We start from the raw sequence: 22,526 nt of genomic DNA, 5'->3' as shown, positions 1-22,526 counted from the left end.
CTTGGCAACTCTACTGACAGCTAATATAGTCTTGTACCTCTGAGCCAGCAATTGTAGGAGCCCTTGGCTGTTAGTAACCACAGCCAGTCCATTTATGATAATCCCAAGAAAAGTTATGTCCTAGATGAATAGTTGAATTTTATGATCATTTGCTAGGAAGATTTATTCATTTTTCATTTGTGGGGAGCCCAAACTGTACCTTCTATTCCACAGAAGCTTTGCTTCTCTCTTAATGGCAACAAATGATTACCATTTTGCATTTTTCTTTTTTTGGAGGGAATGGGAATTCCTATCAAGATTTTAAAGCTTCCCAAAAAAAAAAAAAAAAAGATTTTAAAGCTTCCCTATGATTAGTACCTACTTAGTGAAAAGGGAGTGTCATTAGCCCTATCCCTTAGGCAAGGTGAAGTCTCTGTTTTACTCAAATAAAGCATTTACCAGGCAGTTTTATGAAGACACCATCATTTCTTAGAGGCACCATGCATGATGTAGTCATCATTGTTTTCCATAGAAAAAGAATGCTCCAGGCAATAATTCTCAAGATACTCTTAAAAATACAATTTCAAAAGCAGACAATAATTCTAATATACATTTATTTGCTCTATTTGATTTGACACTACTCACTATTGTCTCTACAGTAGTCAGACTGAACAGAAAGTAGACTCCATTTAAATCTATTCTGTATTCAATGTGACTCCTTTAAATTTAAGTGAATCAAGCTGGCAATTCTCACGGATTCAGCCACTATTTTCTTGGATATGCCATTTTTTCATAATATGTTAAGTAAAAGTCAGTATAGATCTGGTTTTTGGGAAATCACAGGACAATGTCACCACAAAAACTGGTTTCTACTTCGCTTTTTTATTTTTATTTTTTTTTAAGAAAATAAACTTTAAAATTATTTACTTATTTAAGTAATCGCTACACCTAATGTGCGACTCAAGCTCATGTCCCTGAGATCAAGAGTTGCATGTTCTTCTAGCCAAGCCGGGTAGGCACCCTGTTTTTTTAATTTCTCTTTATTTCTTTCCTTTTTCTTTTTTTACCCCTTTTTTTCTCACCATAGCACATTCCCTCCCCAGCTGAGCTCTATGCCCAATGTGGGGCTTGAACTTATGACCCCAAGATCTAGAGTCACATGTACTACTGATTGAGGCAGATAGGCACACCCTATTTTGCTCATTTTTTAAAAAAGTAAACTCTGTGCCTAATGTGGGGCTCAAACTCACAACTCTGAGATCAAGAGTCACAGGCTCTACAGACTGAGGCAGCCAGGTGCCCCTGTTTTGGTTAGTAATTCATGCCTGGCAATACCATCACCAAGGAACAAATTGCATGTATATCATTCAAACTTGTTGTCTTAAAATCCAACATGTCAAATAATACCAAATGGGGTTCACTACATGCAGAAGCACCCATACCTGGTATAAGGAGGAAGAGGTAGAGTGATTCTGGTCCATTTGTTGAACGTGTCTGACACCAGGATCCGCTGCAGGTGATAGCGGCTGCACTCAACACTGGTAGGTAGACAGTCCCTTACCAATGGGTGCCATGATAATCCAAGATCTACTGAGTATTCCAATTCAATAGCTGGAACAGAAAACGTTATTCTGCATAGAAATACATGTACGTAGACCCAGGAACCATAATTACTTATGTTTTAATTCAAATGTCAATTTGATTTTCCTCTGTATTTATGTTTCCTATTTTGAAATATTTCTTGGTTTTACTTTTCCTTCTGTATAATGCTAGTTACTAATTTTTACTTACCAGATTAAAATCATTTTTCTTTCAACTGGCTAGGATCAAGTGAAACATAAAATAAAATTTCCTGAATCACTCTGTATACTGAGAAGCTTTCAGAACAATCATAACAAAACCATTGTTCATATGTAGGTAAGCAATAGTAATGGTAGTTATATATATACTTACTGTGTGTGTGTGTGTGTATATATATATATATAGTATATTGTATATAAATAGTTAAGGTATATTATGAAATTATAAAATTATATGTATATATACTATAACAACTATGTCTGTTTATTTCATGGTTAACTTGCAAGTACAAACATAGTAACCATACTTTTTAATGACTACTTTTACATAGCTTAAAAAAATTGATCAACTTTCTCAAAATCTGACCATTCCACAGGGATCCTGACTAACAATGCCAATTTTGCTCCTGCTATAGGTAAAACTTCTTAGAAATAGCAAAATCCCTCGTGCTCACATATCCTGCTGTATGGTGTGAGGGAAGGTACTGGGGTATCAGAGAGGTATAAGGAGGTAGCCAAGCATGCAGTCAGGCTGTGGGTCTAGGAAAAGCAGTTTCTTTCTGTTTTGTCTGAAAAATCCAATTTAGAACCTATGCTTTGTATTCCTCTCTCTTTTTTTTTTTTTTTGTATTCCTCTTGATTCCCTGCTTCAGTCTCTATCAAAACTACTCGAGCCCCGACTTTCTGTCTTGAAATTGCTTACTCTAAGTTCATGATTCTCAAACGTGGCTGCACACTGAAATCACCTGGGTACCTTTAGAAAGCACGAATGCCAGGATCCCAGCCCCAGGGACTGTGATTTCACCCTCCTGGGGCACAGCCAAGGTGTCGGGAGCCATGCAGCTTCCCAGGTGATTCTCACGCACAGCAGCGTGGGACCCCTCACTGCAGCACGGTCCCTAGCAACCCTTCTAGTGAAATACAGTGGTCCTGCTCAGACTTCATTGTTCTTATCCTTCTTACAGTGATGGACATTATTGATTATTCCTTGGTTCTTGAAACTTTCTTTTCTTTTGGAGGACATTATTCTGGATCTCCTGTCTTACTTTCCCTCTGACTCCCGTACTAACGAGCCCAGTTATGGGCATTCTTCCAAACTCCATTTCTGGCCTTCTATTCTCTGTGTATACTCCTCGGGCTTTAACTATTATCCCTGTGCCCAGAACTGCCAATTTTATGTCTCCAATTAATTTCCTTCATTCAATAAATGTTTACTCAGCCTGGCATCGCATCGGATGTTGGCATATTGTAACGCACAGTTTAGACAAAGTTCCTGCTTTCTATATTGTAAATCCTCTTTAGTCAAGGGCACCCCCACTTAAAGCTACTTGCACCCAAACTAAATAAAAACTCACCATTTCCCCCAAAATTAACATCTCTTCTTAACTACCCAAGTCTTTCAATGGCCATACCTTTGGCACTGGTTTTCCGGGTTCAAAATTCAGAAATTATTTTAGAAATTTACTCTTCTCTCTTCTTTACTCTTTATATTCAAACTGGCACCTGGTTTTGAGACTTTTCTGCTTCTTTCCTTTGTGCTTGCATTGTCTCATTCAATTTTATCCATTCCAGTTTTCTTCCTGCCACACAGTGAAGACCGTATCACCTCCTACAGAGGTGACCACTGAGGTTCTTTATTGGGATTCTTCTCTTAGCTCCTGGGCTAATCTCCCTAAAACAGACCATGTCACTCGCCTGTCCTTGTGCCCTTTTGTTCATGTCCTCGTCAAGCACAGATTCTAGTATGTGCCTTTCAAGGTTCTTCCTTAGCTGCCAACTCTGCTTATCTACTTTCCTCTTCGATTGTATCATTCAGTTCAACCTTCCTCAAGAGGATGCACCAGCCTGCAGTAGAAAATACAGAGGACTGGACTTATGAGGGCAGAGCGTCAGTCCTGGTGCTGCTGCACGCCTACTGGGTCATAACTTACCTGAGTTCTCATTGCCTTCCCAAGCTATGGAGGAAACAGGTATCTAAGACCCTAACATCCTTTTCTATTTTCAAAAGCACCACTCTTCTCTCCTCCACTAGATGCAAATATTGCCTGTTCAGCTGGTCTGCTCGTGGTTTTCCCTATGGATGAAGAGAACCCCATCTCTGCTTCTTTGTTCATGCTGCAAGCTTGGGATATCCTTTCTTCTCCATCCACCCTTCAAATCCATTCCAATCATCAATGCCCACTTGAGACTAAGCTTCTTTGTGAAATCTTCCCCAGATCCTTGGATTGGCCATCCATTGGTCATCTCACTCTCCTTTGAGGTTTCAGTACATTCTGCTATAGTACCAATGCATACAGCACTTGACTTCATCATCTACCAGACTCTAACTTTCTGACGTACCCCTCAGCTATACCTGTTGAAGACAGATGTGTACCTTATCCTTATTAAAGTTCCACCCCATTGATGAATTTCGTGTTGACTGACTGAATCTGAGGTGGAAAGAGCACTTCTGGGATTCCCCCTAAGATATGTCCCTTAAGTTAAAACTAGGGAAAATCTGAAAAATGTGGATTTTGCAAGACCTTGGAAGTAACCAAATTTGTCAGATGTTGGCCCTCTGGAATCTAAAACAGAAAATAGTCCTTGTGGACATTCTAGTCTGGCTCTCCTGGAGGAAGAATGATACTTCCAGGAAGAAGTCTGGATCTTCTGGAGGTAAAAGACCAGAAGACGCTCAGAATCCGGACAGGTTTGCATGTTACAGTGAAGGGCCCAAGTATGCAGTGATGTCAGTCTTTATACCTCCTAAGATAGGTGTGTCTGTGTGTGTGCGTGTACACCCACATGCAAGGTATATGTGAGTGTGAATGAGTGAATGTGCACAATTCAGAGGATGCACACTGGCCACAATGAAGGTGGCTTAGAATATGCTATGACCCAGAATGGCAAAAAGTGTAAAGCAAAATGGGGACAGCAAAATTTCATGATTCTTGGGGTGACGGAAAGAAGACAGTAGCTGAACTAATCTAAAGCCCTATGAGTTAAAACACATGTATATACCAATTCATGTGTAAATCCTATTGCTGATGCTGGCATTCTCTATGTGACGAGAGTCCCTAATTCTGCAAGTCTGATGGTAAAAAAACAATCCGGATTTTCCAAAAGAGATAAATGAGGCATTATTCTTTACACGTAAAAAAATCTTCAAATATATACACTTAAAGATAAGCTCACATTCTGATGCTTTACAAAAGAAACTTCTAAAACTTGACGTATATACACCATTTTCAAGAACGCAATTATGGTTGGACTGATGCGCACTTCTGTTTTGCTTATAGACTTGTGAGAGGGGCGATGGATGACCATTTACACATGTCTGTCCCTCTCTCCGGAGATGGAATATTTACCATAACAAGAGTCGGTGACCGAGCAGGAGGCGGCAAAGTCAATCTGTAGGAAGGAATCCTCGTTCACGGCAATGTCTGTGGTGACCACGTAGCGGGTGCTGGCCTTTTCGATGAAGACCAGGGCGTCACCGGTAGAGCCGCACACAGGCATCTTGGTGCCTCCTGGGTGCAGCAGCCATTTCCTACTATCCAGAGTCGTGAAATCATCCTCCAAGACTGTATTGCCAGAAATATTTCCTCCAATAAGAATCTGAAATGCATTTTTTTAAAGAAAACGAATTTTCAATATGGTTTTGAGATACGAGAGAGTTTGGTGTTGTTTGTATTTACCCATTGGACTGCTCAACACTGGCATCACACGGCGAGCCTCCTGTTGGGGGTCTTTCAGAATGCTTTTGTTTATGTGGCCTGCCTGCCCATCTGGCAAGAAGCGGCAGAAAACAAATCGAGGTATTGACAAAACCATTCACAGCCTTCGTGGGCCAAACTGTGCCTTTGGAAACTACACACGCCCAAGCTGGGAAAGCAAAATTTGGCTTTATGTGCGATTATGTTCCATGTGAAATTTCTATTTAAGGACAGTTGTATCCTAAGGCATCAGTTCCAGGTCTTTGCCTGGATTCTACCGTTTGTTAACAGGTTCTTTTGAGTTCTCTTTCATATGCAGTTTATTATGTATGAAGATCCTTTAGAACTCGCCATAAGGATGTTAGGAAGATTTATTTATTTCTTCTTCAAAGGCTAGGAAAGAGGATTTGGAAATGACTGGATGTGGTACCATGGCTAATTTGCACATTTTCCCTTTCAGAGAATTATAACCTCACATCACGCTTGATAAAGTCCCTCTACCCATATGGCAGATTTCTCTATGCGCAGGACCTGGGCCTTCTGTTGTGCTGTTTGTTTTTATAGGCTCAGCCGACTGAAGGAAAAGAGAACGAAAGGAAGCTAAATGGCATATCTAATCTAGCTGTGTGGCCCTGGGCAAGTCCTTCAATGGTGGGTCCGGGGCTCCCTCGGCTGAGTGAGGGGGCTGGACCGAATGCGATCTAGGCCGCACACGGCTCGAGTGCCAACAATTAGAATAGATAATCTTGAATGGACTGACCTGGTCGATAACCCAGGGACTGTAGAAGTGCCCGTTTTCAGACGGCTGCCACCAGCGGAGGCGAGTAGAAGCAGAGCGGGCTTTCAGGGGTATCTCCAGGGCGATGTACCTGCCCACGTTGCTGGAGTTGCTGAAAAGGAACTCTTGAAGGAGACTCCATGACAGGCCACCATTGAGCGAATACTGAAGCAGCACAGGTTGGCTCCTGGGGTCAGGGACACCTTTACCACATCCCAGTCTCATGAAGAACTGCACAAATCTGACATGAGGAAGACTGACTGTAGATTTTTTTTTTTTTTACACACTTCAGTGACAAATTCTTGCTATTTACAAAAGAAAAGCCCACAGGATCATGGCAGGTTGGGGGGGGTGGGCAGAGGAGTGCATGGCTTTAATGAATACGATGATTTAATCAATGTCCCGAGCAATCATTTCAAAGTCCAATTTTCCTTTTTAACATGAGGGAGTTAATAAAATGTGAAGTCTGGAAAAAGGCAATTCTGTACCCATTTTTGTAGTTTGGCCCCCTCCACACAGATAAGTCTGAGGGAAATGAGCATTCACTGTCCCCTCTGGTTATCCTGTAAGAAGAAGGGAGGGCTCCAAGACTCTCCAAGCATGGGGCTGTGTATTGTTATTTATTTAAGATGAATCTGTCCTAAGTCTCTGAAACTGGAAGAATGTTATGAATGTAGTTTATGCCATTAATTGGCAAAACCATATACCTTCTGGTTTTACCAGCCGTTTTTCACATCTCCCATTACTGCCTGGGGGAGACACATTTAAATGCAGCAGTTGTAGTGCCTTTTTGTGAAAGGCCAGCATCTCTTGGAAGAGGTGTGTCAAACTGGGGCTCTTTGCCATCTTTTGTGCCAGGGGCAGGGAAGCATGAGCGTGGGATGGTGATGGGGGGGCTGTGTCAGCCTCTGACTATTGCCGGGTCTGGGATGGATGATACTGGCCATTGAGAACTGTGGCGGCCGGCCAGGGGCAGCCTTCCCAGCTGGCAGGGAGGTGGACAGAGTGGCAGCAACAAGCTGGGGTGCCAACGAAAACTAGATCACATGTTATCTTTGGCAGGCAAGCTGCTGGTGCTTGGTCTGGCCTCCGTGCTAGCCTGTAATGCGGAATGAATTTCATGTGTAACCCAACACACACGCCCAATTATGTATGCATGTCAAACACAGGAAGCATATTGGGACTTAAAATAAAAGTTATCAGTTCCATATATAAAACCATGCACTCTTTATGGGTTCCTCCCCTCCCCCATCCCATTAACTAGGCATTCATTTATCTTATAACCCTGAGAAAATTGGGATTTTACATGGAGCATTTTGAGGTCAATGTATGCAAATCCTACACAGCATGCTACTGAGATGAGATAAATAATGGAGCTTTTAACATTGGATTAATGAAAAAAATACATAGTTAGTGCCTAGTGGATGTCGATATCTATAAAAACAATAACCATTTACAGAAAAAAAATCTTTTGGTCTATTGTCTACTTGTGTCAGGGAATGTTTGTAGATTAATTTAGTTATGGATAAATCCACATCAGAATTATTTAGAAAAATCCAGTAATTTCTAAATTAGAGAACTCTGCAGCCAATGATAAATCTGAAATAAAGAGCATCAGATTAAACTATGTGCATTAAAATAGGTTGAAAAGAAACAAAATTTTGCTTTCTATTACTGTAAAATTATTATCTCACAGAATTGTTTTTTTATGGAGCATGGTCAAATTAATAATTCAATAAATAAATGATTTAGGTGAAAGAGGAAGATACATATGTTAAGATCTATTTTAAGATACTCAGAAATGTTTTAAAAAACCCAAAACACGACTTCTTTGTTCACTTGCAAAAATAGGTCAGGGTTCCATTTTACACATGTTCAGTGGTCTTCTTTATTTTCCTGGCTAAGTTTTTGGCTCGTCAAATGATCAAGGGATACACATCTTGACAGGACATAATCCTCTGAGCCAGTTTAAAATGTTTGTTTCTGAGAGGCTGTGCTCAAATCAGAAAACGAGTGCCAGAAAGCATGAGCAAATCATTGGAAAGAAATGGTTATTAAGAATAAGACCACACTTCAAATATTCTTAACTTAAATTGCCAATGGACAGAAAATTAATGGTTGGTAATTTGAGGATGTATTGTATTTCAATTAAGCTTTCTATTAAGCACGTAGATAACTTTCCACATCGTCCAAGTGCCCAAAGTATTCTCTAGAAGGTGGATAAAAAAGATGCAACATTATTTTCTTGAAGTGAAAGGAAGCAAACCATTGCCATTTCCTAGAAACCACCTTGTAAATATCACCGATCTTATATTAGCTTTTGTCTGTTTAGCTATGTTTCATTTCTGATCTAGCTTATTTCACCAAGCTCTCTCGGTTTTAGGATCAGAATTACATGAATTGTGTCTTAATGGAGTCTTAGATAAGAGAGAAGCTCAGCATTTCCAGCGGAAGCCCTTGTCCTTGAGATGTTGGCTTCTTTCTGATTTGATTATGTTCTGTTACTGTACATCACAATGTGGTTTCTCAACAGCATCTAAAAACGTTTACCTAGCATGTGATAAATCCAGATCTCTTGTCATCAACATGCGCAAGCCATCTTCATTGAAAAAGAGGTTGTTTCCACTGGAAAGGATTCCACACTTCCGAGAAGGTTTTCCACCACTCATTAGTAAGAATCTATCGGATTCTAGCTGACCTGAAAAAAGTGGTAAGGGTGATTTACCTATGACCCCAAAGATAGTCATACTCTTTTTTTTTTTTTTAAAGGAACGAGGTAACTGCTTTGGGCAGTTTAAAAATACAAAGCCATGAATACTATTTACGTGAAGTCATGTATTTTGGGAGAAGAGGTCTCTTCAACAGTTCAGCTTCCTGATTTCTTTAACCTAAGGGGCCACAAGACAGAAGGGGGGTGGGGCTTTTCCCGAGTAGCTATGGTCCAGCCAGATGGGTCCTTCCTCTCAGCTCTCCTACAGTGCAAAAAATGACACTGGCTAGTCAGAGAGTGATTCAGGCCAAAAGTAAGAGGGTAATTTACGTAGCTTTTCCACTGGCCTCTTCATTCTGTCTTTGCTACTCTGAGGACCGTGTCTGGCAGGTATTATAAAATATTTTTAAAAAACACAGTTTTAATGGAAGAAATTACAGAGTAATTTAATATTTTCTATTAAATAACATCTTTTAAAACCAGCTCACAAATCTCTCCAGATACTTACCTTAGATCTAGGGTTTTATTATTCTTTTATTTTTATTCTGGTGAGATGCACACAATACAAAATTGGGTCATTTTCAACATTTTAAGGTGAAAAACTTGGTGGGATTTAGTACATTCACATTCATGCTGTGCAACCATCACCACTACCTAGTTCTAGAAGCTTTTCATCACCCATGAGGGAAACCTTATACCCATTAAGCGGCCACTGCTCTTCTCCCTCTCACCCAGCCCCAGGCAACTGCTGATCTGCCTTCTGTCTCTATGGATTTGCCTACTTTGGATGTTCTATGATCATATGACATTTAGCCTTTTGTGTCTGACTTCTTTCACTTGGCATGTTTTCAAGGTTCATCTGCGTTGTGGCATGAATCAGGATTTCATTCCTTCTTATGGCTGCATCACACTCCACTGTGTTGATATACCTAAATCGAATATTAAATTGTACCTCGAAACCATAAATCTATTATAACAATTTTATAAACAACTTGGGAAAAAGAAAGAAAAAGAAAAAGAAAAATCTTTTTGGGAAAAAAAAAGAAATCTTTTGATCCCACTATCCTAACATGCATAGTTATTACAGTTGTTTAAGACTTTCTCTTACAAGAATGGTTTCCTATTGTTTTATCAGAGTACATATCCAAGCACATTTTTCTATAACATCATCAGACAAAATGATGTGAGATTCTAGATATAAAACTGAGGTACAGAAAGTGATGAGAGGCTGCTCAATGAGTTGACGATGAGTGACTCCCTATCTAGGATTAACTCGCTAGAGATAGTTTTTAAAATTATCATCAATCAGCGATTCCATGTGATAGAAAAGTGGTGAACAGATTTATTTCTCTCAAGCATGGCCTGGCTCATTCTCACTGCATTGCTTTCAACACAGAACCCCATATAATTCAGAACTAAATGAAGCCATGGGTGTCCCAAATGTAAGGCTAAATAATGAAATGTTAGAGTGGGATTCGTGATTACTTCTGTATTACAAATTACATTTAATACGTAAGTTCTTTCACAAAGCTACCTAGGATTTATTTTAAAAGATTACCTTCAAAATCATCCTTGAGAAAATCAGGATTTTTGGTGCTTATTTTACAGGTGGGACCTGAGTAGCCGGGATCGCATATACACTTGGTTCCGTTGATACAACTCCCATGTCCACTGCACATCTCTTCACATTGGGGACCAATATAGACATTATCAATGGCCCATGTCACTGGCTGAGAGCCAGCGGGGTAAAATCCTTGGTACCATCTGAAACGCACAGATCTGGAAAAGAGGCACAAGGCTTTTAAAATTGAATCAACAGAACAATACAGCTTCAAAGTAAGGCCATCCAATCAAGGAACAGTGGGCAGTTACTACCTCTGCACCACACTCAAGAAGTAGAAAACACAATTTGACATTTCAAGAACACAAACTCTGTTCCTCAATCTCCAAGATAATTGCCAGTTTATGTTCCTGTTTCCCGTAAGCCCTTCCCAATCCTATCATTGGGTCAAACTCCACCTGACCCTCCACATTTTTCAATACTGACTTCTTTGGTGATGCTTCCTCCATTCTGACTATCTACACTCCACATAACTCATTTTTTCTTCATAAATTGAGGGAAAATTCACGTTACACAAAAGTAAGCATTAACCATTTAAAGAGTACAATGGGGTGGCAGTCATCCCATTCAGTGTTTAGCAAACCACCACCTCAATCAAGTTCCAAGACATTTTCATCACCCCAAAAGGAAACCTTGTGTCTATTAAGCAGTTACTCCCCATACCATCCTAGTTTCAGCCCTCAACAACCATGAATTAATTTTATTTCCAAGTATATTGCCCTATCATCTTGTGGATGACAGCTTCTTGAAAATAATCTACATATTTAGGTACTCATCCAAAAATTTTTAGTATATTTTATCAGACACAAAACTTAATTCAAAGAAGATAGATTTAGTTTTGAGGGAATGGATACAGAGATGGCATGCACATTCATTTTTGCACCCTATCAATGTGTCCCATTTCCAGTGATCACAGAAACCAAATTCAGAATAATTTTTTGATAAACAGGAATTAGGAGTCAATTTTGGAATTATTTACTAGGCTTCTAAAGCTTAGTAGATAGTAAAGCAGAGGGAGTCAAGTTCCCACATATAATTTTAACCCTAATTTCATTGTTTATCTCAAGACTCCAACCATACTGAGCTGCTCCCAAAATGCCAGTTCATAATCACATTTTATTTTCAAATACTTGTCAAGAGTTTATAGTCTTGGCAAGAAGCACTTTCTACCCTTTGAACTTTCAGATTGCTGAGCTGAGGGAAATGGCTAGAGTTTTCCTTTGAACAAAAGCCTACATGGAATTTTTTGAACTTCTTATTTATTCAAATGTTCTGAATACAAATGAACCACGTTGGTTGGATATTTATTATTGTTCACCTGTCTTGACACAGAAACCGCAAGCACTATGATAAATGGGCTGAAGAGTCTGGTTTCACTGCACTTCCCTTCTGCTGAAATCTTATTCTGAAAATTTCCCGCTGCCACCCTCCCTGGTGAGTGTCAGCGTCTGTTCTCCCAAGCCAGTAGTATTCAAAAGGATCTGTTTTTTAAACACAAACTTAAAATTTCAAGCACACAACAGTGCTTTCTTTAGACAGAGGTTTTGGTTGAATCATTATGAAACTGTATAAAGCAAAAGCAATTAGGAAGTTTTACGGACAAAAAGACTCCTAGACGAAAAGGACACAAGGTGACATGAATAAAACTCAATGGAAGCTCAATACTTCATGCTTCAAATGTGACTTGACTAGATGTGGAGGCAAATATGGTCCGTTTCACACCTGAAAACATTTCTGATGCTTTTTTGGTACCTGGCATCCAATAAGTGCACAGAAAAGGGTAATTTAAACATGGTTATATATATATATTTTAGCATCTGGCTTGTACTGTCACTATAGGCCATGTTGAATACAAACCAAGCAATGGTTCACTGAGTTGGAGAAAATTTAACTTTTGCCTTCCAGCAATTCATGCTTGTGTGGGTTTTAAGAAGAGTGCTAATTCTCTTCCTGAAACAAGGACCAGACAACACTATTAAGGCAAATTCTTCTCTTCACAGAAATGGTTGAAGGCAGCTGGGAAGGTAGTTTCATACCATTCTCAGAGTGGACATGTCTCAGCAACAGATTTCTTTTTGTAGAAATAAAAATGGCAACACAATGGCCTAAGTTCTGTACCTTTACCATTGGAAGAGGTATATTTTAAACTGACACTCAATGTGGGTGAAAGTACATGCATTTCTAATGTTCAAATTATATTGCCTTATGATTTCTCTCATCAGATTTCCAAATGGTATTTCCTAGTGCGTCAGCACTGCCCCGTGGATGTCACCAGTTCTAAGTGAGGTGGTTTCCACGACACTGCAGCAACTGTCCTGTGACTTTATCCTATATCCCGTATTTTTTAAAAGAAGACTGTTGTCACATGGGAACATCCCGAGGCAAGTCTCAGTTGTTAAAACAGTGTAAACTCATGGCCTCTACCCTATCTTTAGGGTGGTCTGGTACTTAATCCAATTCTTAGCTGAGCACCAGCAGAAAATGAGAGGTCAATTAAAGAGAAAATTTGGGGCTTTTCAACAACAACCATAATGGTCACGGTCTTGCTCATAGGTGCCTGCTTGATTGGCCAGCAGGCCTTTCCCTGCCTACACTGCCCTTAAGTATGGAATTTTGGCAGCTGGGGTTCTCTTGCAGAGATTAGCTTTTTGGCTACAGCTGATGGATTCAAACTGTCTTTTCTAGAAATGCGGAATTAAGAGTTCCAGCACATGAGAGTGGTTGTTTGCTGAATAATGTTAAAGTCAGCATGATAAAAATAAGGATCACACACTCCTTTTGCTGAGGTCCTCACACTTTCGGAGTGGGGCATCCGTGAAATTCCCCAGTACGCTTCTAGTAAGTTCTTCCACTGTTTTGGTAAGCCCCTTTATATTTCCTGCAACATAGGATCTTAAATAATACAACTGATCTTGGATAAAAACTTTTTCCTGACTCTTTCTCCCTGCCCTGTTCTTCTACAGACAATCCTCCCCACCCCCAGCAACAACAGCTTTCTGGTTGTGCCTGCTTTACCTTCTAGAGAACCGTGAGGACATTCTTCTTAGTAATGCTCTTTTTTTTTTTTTTTTGGTTGGATTTTCCATTGGGATCATATGCTGGTATAATAGCAAGAATTAGTAAATGACATCCTTGACAGCTCAAAATATTAAAGTCCTTAGCAATCAAATTATAAAAATTATGCTGATGATATGATGAAAAGCAAATGGATTTATGTTCAAAGAGAACACAGACTTGTGAAAATTCACTTTCACCCTTTTGGAAAAGTACTAGGTATTAGTCATTTTGCTTGAAGACCCAAGACTTCTAATTATGCTGAGTTTCACATCGGGAATATAAATCTATTTCCATCTTGAAAGTATATTAGTACTTTCTTCTTTTTTTGACATACCCTGAAAGAACAGGTTCTTTCTTCTGAGAGAAAAGACAAATTCTGAGGCAGCCTGCTTTGTTGACTTCCTCTTTTTGTTCACTTATATTAGTAGGTTTAGTTTTTGAACAATTCATTTCATTTCTATCAGAATTGAAGCCCTTTATCCCCAAATAGCCTTTCAACAGAAGAGTCAAATATATGGAGCAAGAATGCTGAGAGAGGATGGAAAAGCAGAAATGCTTTGGGGGAGGGAATGGAACAATTATTATTTTTTTTAATGAGGCACCTAGAATATTCTGTGGGCTTCCATCCTCCTGCTGTGCCCCCTCCCTCCATAAGAGACACAGGTAGATGTCTGAAAGTCATAAAATTCTCACTGTATTTATATTGGGAGGTGGGGGCAGGTGCTGTGCGGAATTACAACATTAGGAGAAAACCATACTTCTGTCGCTTCCTCATGGATCTAATAAAGACCGGTGGGGGATACGAATCACTACAGAGTGCAGCCCATGATGTACTCTTTGAAATCTATCTTCAAACTGAGTAGTGTGTCAGCTCGGAATACCACGTTTGGAGTAACCACTGGTGTGCTGAAGTGGAGAACTAGAAGGAAATTGCCCCCCCATAGAGCGGCAAGTCAGTGGTGACATGAGGGAGAATGTTGTCAATGGAGAAAGATGGCGGTGAAGCGGCAGGTCCTTACCCGCAAAGGTGCAGCTTCCCGAAGTGCACGACCTCCCTCCTCCAGCCCTGGGTGGTCCCGGCATAGTAGGTGCTGCTTGGGTGGTGCTCGGTGGAGCACAGTGAGCTGACATGGCTGCTGCTGTGGTAGCAGAGGGGGAGCAGCGGGTGCCACGTCGCCCCAAAATCCCTTGAGAACTCCAGTCTGACTGGATCGGAAGAGGAGCTATCGGTGGAGCAGCCCACGTTGATCTTGGGGAGGAAGGGGAAAAAACAGATACAAATTACTTCAGAGCAAGAGGCTCTGAAATGATTCACCATTTCATTATTTTCTCGAGAGTCCATTTTCTTGGGAACTGTCTTGCTGAAATATTTAACACTGTAAAATTCTGTTTTGCCTAACTGAGTAATATCATATATTACCTTCAAATAATAATTTTTTCATAAAGAACCTCAAAGGGCCTCATAAAAAATTTATTTTCCCTCATTTTATAAAAAGCTAGGAAGTGGGTAAGGCAGAGGCTGGCATGGATTCCAAATTGTACCTCTAGCCTACTTTCATAGCCAAACCAAGCAAACTGTAATGAAAAGACTGTTTCCTGACTTCTAACCATTAGCCTTTTTTTCAGTCCGCTAGATAGGAAGACCTTCTCTTTTCCTTCGTGTGACACCTTCCAAATGATCCTCAAAGTTCTGCACGTGGAAAAAACCTCAGTATGTACTCAACAAAACACAATTATCGTCCCTCTTTGTCCTGCACAGGGAATGCGTGTTCAGAAAGACTTAGCCATTAGGGAAATAACCACTTCATTCCTTTCTCCACGCTTTCAAGTAAATAAACTAAAACTTAAATAAATAAATGCACGTAATTCTTCCTATGCAGTTCTCCCTTCTTGCAGGTGAGATTACTATTTTCTTGCTGTTGTAGTACCCGGTTATATTTATATTTATAATTTCTGTTGTTGAACTTACTCCTTGTACCTTTTGAAAACTATCAACATTAGATAAACTTTTCAAATATAGGCATTTGTTTCTATCCAAGTCCTTCTGATAACAGAAGAGGGCCACAGGTGGTATTTTTTATTAACATTTAAAGCACATATTTAGAAAATAGAAGAAACTTAAAACTAGAAAACATTACAGGAAGTTTAAAATAGATACAGAATAATTTCTCTATGAAAGTGCCATTTGGTTTCTTACTTTTTAAAAAAAATTTAACATTTTATTTATTTATTTGACAGAGAAAGACACAACGAGAGAGAGAGAACACAAGCAGGGGAAGTGAGAGAGGGAGAAGCAGGTTTCCCGCTGAGCCATCCAGGTGCCCCACGGTCTCTGACTTTTGAGATGCAAGAGACAACTCTAAGTTAGAGGCTACCGAGAGTTAATCTAAAACAAATATTCAAAATCTTGTTGATCCAGTCAGGCACTATTGTAAGCCCTCCCAACGGTAGCTAGAGATTTCAGCTAGGAAATAAGCATTTTTGAAACTTGGTACTATTGGTTCTGCTGATTTTATCTAAGTTTTTGAAATACATACAAGTTTTTCTTTATACATTATTAATTTGCTCTCTTCCAAATTATAAGAGGTCCATGAATATTAGTGAAATACACAAAAATTACAAAAATAGTGTAGTGTTGTTTTATCTGTAAAATTCATGGCACCATGATAAATATTATATAAATATACCAGCCTGGTATAAGAGTAGTTACATTGACTGAGTCTTAAGTAACACATAAAAATTGTGAAAACAATCATACTAGAATAGTATGGCCTTTTTCATTTTTATAATGTTTAAAATAATTTATTTCAACAACTTCCCACTATAGTAGGTAGGAAGATTATATCATAAATAAAGGACAAAAATTCAGATGTAAGACTTAGTAGGACAACTGGTTCTGCTAATAAAAATGAATTATGATATAAAACCTCTTTTGTCCTTGGGAAAAAGGGAAAGTCATAATGCAGGAAAACTACCTGAGATTTTCCTTCTCTTTCCTGGCTTTTTGTTCAAGATAAAATTTAAAGCATTTCTGATAGAACAAAGTCAAGTACCTCGAACTGTATGATGGTGTTCTCATTCACATCCAGGTCACGAGTGGTGATGGAATGCTCACCGACCTCATTGGAAATAAACACCATAGCTGAATCTTCCTCGCTGTTATGGAAGAAAACAAGAAGAAATCCGCTTGGGCAAAAGTTCACTGTGATTTGTATAGAGCAAGCAAAATTTGTATAGAGTTTTGTTTTAGAGTCTTAATGAAAGACTTACGGTGCTCCTTTTGAAGAATACGGGCAATAAAGACCAATGTTACCACCGGGATAGAAAAACCAATTGTCTTCTCTGGGTCCAAAGTCAAATGTATCCAGAAGCATCAGAGGGTTGTTGAGATTGTTTCCATCAATAATGAAGTCATCAACAATCCAGATTTCTTCTTTCTTACCTAAGGCATTTTTGGATAAAAAAAAAAAAAAGTTTTTCCAATGGTGAGAACTGGAGGGACATGTTTGCTCTTTGGAAGAAAGTAAATGACAGAAGGGAATCAGTAACAACAGGTTAAATATATGCTTTCCGGACAGAGAAACACAAACTACACAACACGTCTTTATAGCGATTTGAGTATGGAAAAATTAAGCTGTCAATCACCTTAAGTTGACAGAGCAAGGAACAGCCTCACTGATTTCAGAAAGCTGAGATGGTTTGAGAAATTGTGCTCCCCTTCCAGTCAGTGCTGTGGTGCTAGAGCCTGTACTTCCACGAATGGGGTTTATGTTTTCAAGGTTTAGGAGAACCTGTAAGATATCTGAATCTGTGAGCACAGGGGTCAAGCCTGCAGATTTAAAACTGAGGTGCACGAGTCGATCTGAGGAGCTTCTTACTACCTTTTAGAGTCAACTCATGACTGAGTGTCGTGCTGTAGTCGGGCCGAAGGGCTGTGGTCATGAAGACGCTGGTCTGATGCCTAATTTTATCTAATTGTTAGAACTACACAGAAGAAAATACTCTGTGTTATATACTTTCATATGCTTTTCAAAACTTTTATGCTTATTTAAAGATATGTGGAACTATCTAAAAAACTAGTAAAATCACTCCTTGGGCTGTCATAGAACTTGATTCAGCAACCCAGCCTGGGTGTTGAAGGCAGGTACCTACTTTGCAGGGAGGACGGTAAACCCAGGCTGCCTTTGCAAAGCACTGTTTGGACTCAGGGGGAAACAAGGAGGTAAGACCATGCCAAGCAGAATCATCAAGATTCTTCAAGGATGCTTCTTTATTGATTCTAAGTTGATTACAATTCTTAGAATATATATATATATATTTTTTTTCTGTACACACACACACACACACACACACACACATAATCTGTAAACAGGAACCTGTAGAAATAACCTGATGATTTAAATGAAGTTGCATGTGTCCCTCTCTCTCTCTCCTCAGCCTATCACTTTTCTTTTTCTTTTTTTTTTTTTTAAAGATTTTATTTATTTATTTGAGAGAGAGACAGTGAGAGAGAACATGAGTGAGGAGAAGGTCAGAGGGAGAAGCAGACTCCCCATGGAGCTGGGAGCCCGATGTGGGACTCGATCCTGGGACTCCAGGATCATGACCTGAGCCGAAGGCAGTCGTCCAATCAACTGAGCCACCCAGGCGCCCCAGCCTATCACTTTTCTAACTCTAGCAACTTTCTTCTCTTTTCTTGTTTTGGAAGCAGCTGGTGAAAACGATAAAGAAAAACCAGGTAAGCATTCCAACCATAACATGAAGACAATGATTCTCTGGATTGTGAAACTTGGTAGTATTTATATATTTATTCATATTTATTTGGTGATTATAAAAGATTATTTCTGTTTATAATAAGTTAAAAATTATTTTTGGCTTACTAGTTATGTAGTAACTATTCAGGTTAAACTTTAGAGCTAGCGGTACGTTTTTCTTATTCATTTCTGTGTTACCTCTGCAAAGAATCTGCTTAATGGGATATCTCTATGCTTACTCAGGCCATTAAATGCATGATTTGGTAGAGTCTGGTCCTTTATAATCGGCAGTTAATAGAAATATTGGAAGCAATAAAACATTACAAATTTGTAAAATCATTTTCTGTAACCATCTGGAAATGCTGTTAAATTATACATTCACTTTAACTTATCACGGAAGCGGGGGTATGTGATAAGAATATTTTATCTAAGGCACTTTCCGCTTGGTGTGAGTCCCTGTCACTTTGTCATGGTATTTTGCTGCAATATTGTTCTGTCTCACTAATGAAATGCCACACTCAGAAGAACTATTTATTCCTAAATGAATTCAGCAGGAATGTAGTTACAATTGATGAGTGACTAATGATAATGCTGAACTTTTTTTTTTAAAGATTGTATTTATTTATTTAAGAGAGTGTGCTCCTGAGAAGGGCGGGGGGCAGAGGGAGAAGCAGGCTCCCCGATGAGCCTGGAGCTCTACATGGGACTCGATCCCACGATCCTGGGATCATGACCTGAGTCAAGGGTAGACGCTTAACTGACTGAGCCACCCAGGTGCCTCAGTGCTCAATTGTTTTTTAAAAACCTTAGCTCTGAAAAAACAAAATAAATAAAAACCTTAGCTCTGTAAGTGGCTTTAGCTATATTTACATCATCGAGAACTGACGAGTCAAGTACAAAGAGACACTAAAGATACATAAAGTTAATTATTCATTGAGACTCCTTTAGGTAAAATGTGTGTCACAGACAATGAAACTTCCCAGTTGACAAACACTTCCTCTACATCTTAGAAACAAACATGTTAAAAGCCAGTCAGTTTGGATCACAGGAGAACAAGTGCCTTCTTACCATTATTATAAGGTTGCCAGAGTCTGAACCTTGTAGCGTTGGTCTGGGCAGTATATGGCAAGGGAACATTAATGAAAAGTATGTTGGTCGTTTGAGGGAAGTAAAATTCATCCATCAAGTGCCAAGTGATTCCCCCATTGATGGAGAATTGTAGTAGAATAGAGTGAGACCTCTCTGGGGTACCTAGAGAGAAGACACCACAGGCATAACACATACTGTGATAAAAGTGGGCACAAGGTATATTCTAAGACTATCCTTTTGGCATTGATGCATAAGCTGACTTATATTGCCATAGGGGCTTTAGAGTCCAAATGCTTTGGAGGCAACTTTAAGCAAAGTCAGGTGGGGCTTTCTGTAGGACTGTATCTCAAAACACACACCAGAACTCAGATTTTCACACAATAGTATCTCCTTCTCTTTCTCAGATATGAACACGTATCTTTTGGTATTTCATTTAGGAAATCTTACATCAGAGGATTTTGCTTCTACGGGCATCACGATTTTATAAATGGTCAAACATTTTAAATCTCAGGATACAAACAAAAATCTACTTGCAAGCTTATTATATCCTTAGGGCATTATTTGTCAAGGAAATGATTTAGTTAATACGAAAGGTCATAATGGCAAAGAGTTGTCTTTTAGGGGTTCACATCTATAAAAGAAAATCTAAAATGTCCCTAAGTTAAATTTTTAAAATTTAAAATTCTTACAACTAGGAAGTAGTGGTGGAAAAAAAAGACTCAGGGATATAATGATAAATGTAGCTACCATAGAATTAGTATGATTACTACAGCTATATGAAATTTTTGCAAAATCAGTAGTTACCTTACCCTTACATTAAGATGAACTTATAGAAGCACATCTACATCTATTTACTCAAATTTATGTCAGTTCTCCCATGCAACAGAATTTATGGGCCTCAAATCTATCGTTTCTTTGTGGGGAAGGAATTGTGTAAGGCAAGGGGGAGTTCTTTTGAAGGGAAATAATGAATTCTACCCATACAAATGACTTACCTTTTGCTATAAATCTAAGTGAAAACTGGACATACATAGTATTGGTACAGTCCAGATCTCTTGAAATAAGCATCCTCAGTCCTTCCTGAAAACACAGACATATACATTAAACGACCTTATTTCATCTGCAAAATTTTTTTCTTTTGACTTTTATACACCTCACTTGCATTAGCTAAGTAATAGATGCATACACGTAATGATTCAATTATGTGTATTCACTCAATTCATTCAAGAAGCAATGTTGGGTCCAGTTGAAAAGGAAAAATGGATCCTTTCCACTTTCTTAAGGCTTTCATTTCTTATGACCGCATAACCAATTTCATTGTCTCAACTTGACATCCCACTTTGCTGTGACGTTTATAAAAAGCAATGCAAAAATGACAGCATTACCTATCTGCAGGCCTTTTTAAAAAGTAGCCTCCTTTGACCACAGCATGCCATGACAGGCATAATGAGGAAATGGACGGAAATTCTCTGCCAAGTGCTCCTGCTGGAAGTTGGGAACTAATAGGTAACTTTTTCAGGTTCCAAGGAGTCGTAGGGACTCACTACTCCTTTGTGTGCTCTGACAGCGCTGGGAAGCTCTCATTCAGGCTGACACAACACCCTCCAGTTGGTCAAGATAAATAAGGCATAACTAAGTGAGTCCCCATGCCTCAGCTGTAACTGCTCAGGCAGAGAAGCCAAAGAAGGAAAAAAGCGATCACATTAGCTTTGGCAATTTTTTCTGCTAATTAACTATTTCTGGATGCCTGGGATTGACAGCCCCATAGCTTGTTTTCTCTGCATGTACACAGGACTGCAGTGACAGCCAGTAAAATAGAATTTCACTGTGCAAGTGTCCTAAGGTGCAAATAAGCCTTTTAGGGTCTTAGCTGTGACATCTGAATGAAGTGACTCTTTAGTGGTATACGGCTGTGTGATACTGAGCGGACACCAGATTTCTTCCTTCCTTTCTCCCTCCCTCTCTTCCTTTCCAGATTTATTTATTTATTTGAGAGAGAGAGAAAGAGAGAGAGAGAGAGAGAGAGAATGAGCAGGAAGGGCAGAGGGAGAGAGAATCTGAAGCAGGCTCTTTGCTGAGCAGGCAGCCCGAGGCAGGGCTCAACCCCAGGACCTTGAGATTATGACCCGAGCCGAAACTAAGGATCAGAGGCTTAATCAGCTGCACCATCCAGCATCCAGGCGCCCTTGGATTTCTTAATGGTCAACTAACAAACACCAAATATAATTTTAGCTAGAGAAAAGAAATTCATCCTCTTTTTCTTATTAGCCAGCACAAAATCCCCAATAATTGAAAAGCTTTAAAAAGAACTAATTTTGTCATAGCAACCATATTACTGAATGCCTATAACATGCTAGGTTCTAAAACAGACACTTTCTTCCTTTAATGCACATCACACTCATAAGGGTGAGATATTATTATCTTTATGATGCAGAGAAGGAGCCTAGAACTCAGAGACAGTAACTTGCTCAAGACTGCACAGCTTAAAAGTATTGATGGGGGAAATTGAGCCCAGATGTGTCAGACTGTGAAACTTGTCCTCCATCCTTCATAGGATACCAGTGTTTCACTTACTAAATCATCTTCTGGTTTTTGGAGAAGAAATCCAGATAATGCTAAATTTAGAGTCTGAGAATCATTTAATACTGTCATGAAAAAAGAGCGGCATGTGAACCTGTCCCTGAACTTCAAAAAGCATCAACTCAAACTTCCAGGATTGAAGGTTACACTGTAAAAGCCTTATATTTCCAGTTTTTTTTTTCTTTACCCTAATAACTCATCACCATACTCAGTCCATGGCACCGAGTCCATGCCTGTTCTTCCTGTCTCATGGTCGAGAGACACTCTCTCCCTCCTACCTTGACAGGTACAAAGCCTTGAATGGTTTTACAGTGTGGTGCCACGTGGAGGTTGAGGTGATGAGGAAAGGCAGCTTCTTCAACTTACAAGGAATAAGCTTCGATGTGGCTAGTTGGCAGAACCAGCTAATAAAGATCCCTTGCTAACAACAATTAAAGGAGTATGATCACTCTTCCCCCTTGATT

At 39.4% G+C, this 22,526-nt stretch overlaps 1 protein-coding gene across 3 annotated transcripts in view; it reads right to left on the bottom strand.

Annotated features, from left to right (window-relative positions):
• The window catches only part of RELN (reelin), a 511,932-nt gene that overhangs the window by 63,107 nt on the left and 426,299 nt on the right, over positions 1-22,526 (bottom strand). For all 3 annotated transcript variants that reach the window (XM_044245854.1, XM_044245853.1, XM_044245852.1), the window contains exons 37-46: positions 20,478-20,562; positions 19,462-19,644; positions 16,910-17,081; positions 16,693-16,795; positions 14,659-14,888; positions 10,520-10,740; positions 8,802-8,949; positions 6,234-6,492; positions 5,126-5,375; positions 1,422-1,590 (exon numbers count right to left, since the gene is read on the bottom strand). In XM_044245854.1, coding sequence (XP_044101789.1) covers positions 1,422-1,590; positions 5,126-5,375; positions 6,234-6,492; positions 8,802-8,949; positions 10,520-10,740; positions 14,659-14,888; positions 16,693-16,795; positions 16,910-17,081; positions 19,462-19,644; positions 20,478-20,562 — 1,820 coding nt within the window. The remainder of the gene's footprint in view (positions 1-1,421; positions 1,591-5,125; positions 5,376-6,233; positions 6,493-8,801; positions 8,950-10,519; positions 10,741-14,658; positions 14,889-16,692; positions 16,796-16,909; positions 17,082-19,461; positions 19,645-20,477; positions 20,563-22,526) is intronic.

The sequence above is a fragment of the Neovison vison genome, chromosome 4, assembly GCF_020171115.1.
Source record: "Neovison vison isolate M4711 chromosome 4, ASM_NN_V1, whole genome shotgun sequence".
NCBI classification, from domain to species: domain Eukaryota; kingdom Metazoa; phylum Chordata; class Mammalia; order Carnivora; family Mustelidae; genus Neogale; species Neogale vison.
Note: the sequence above shows the minus strand (reverse complement) of the source record. Positions and strands in the feature narration are given on the sequence as shown.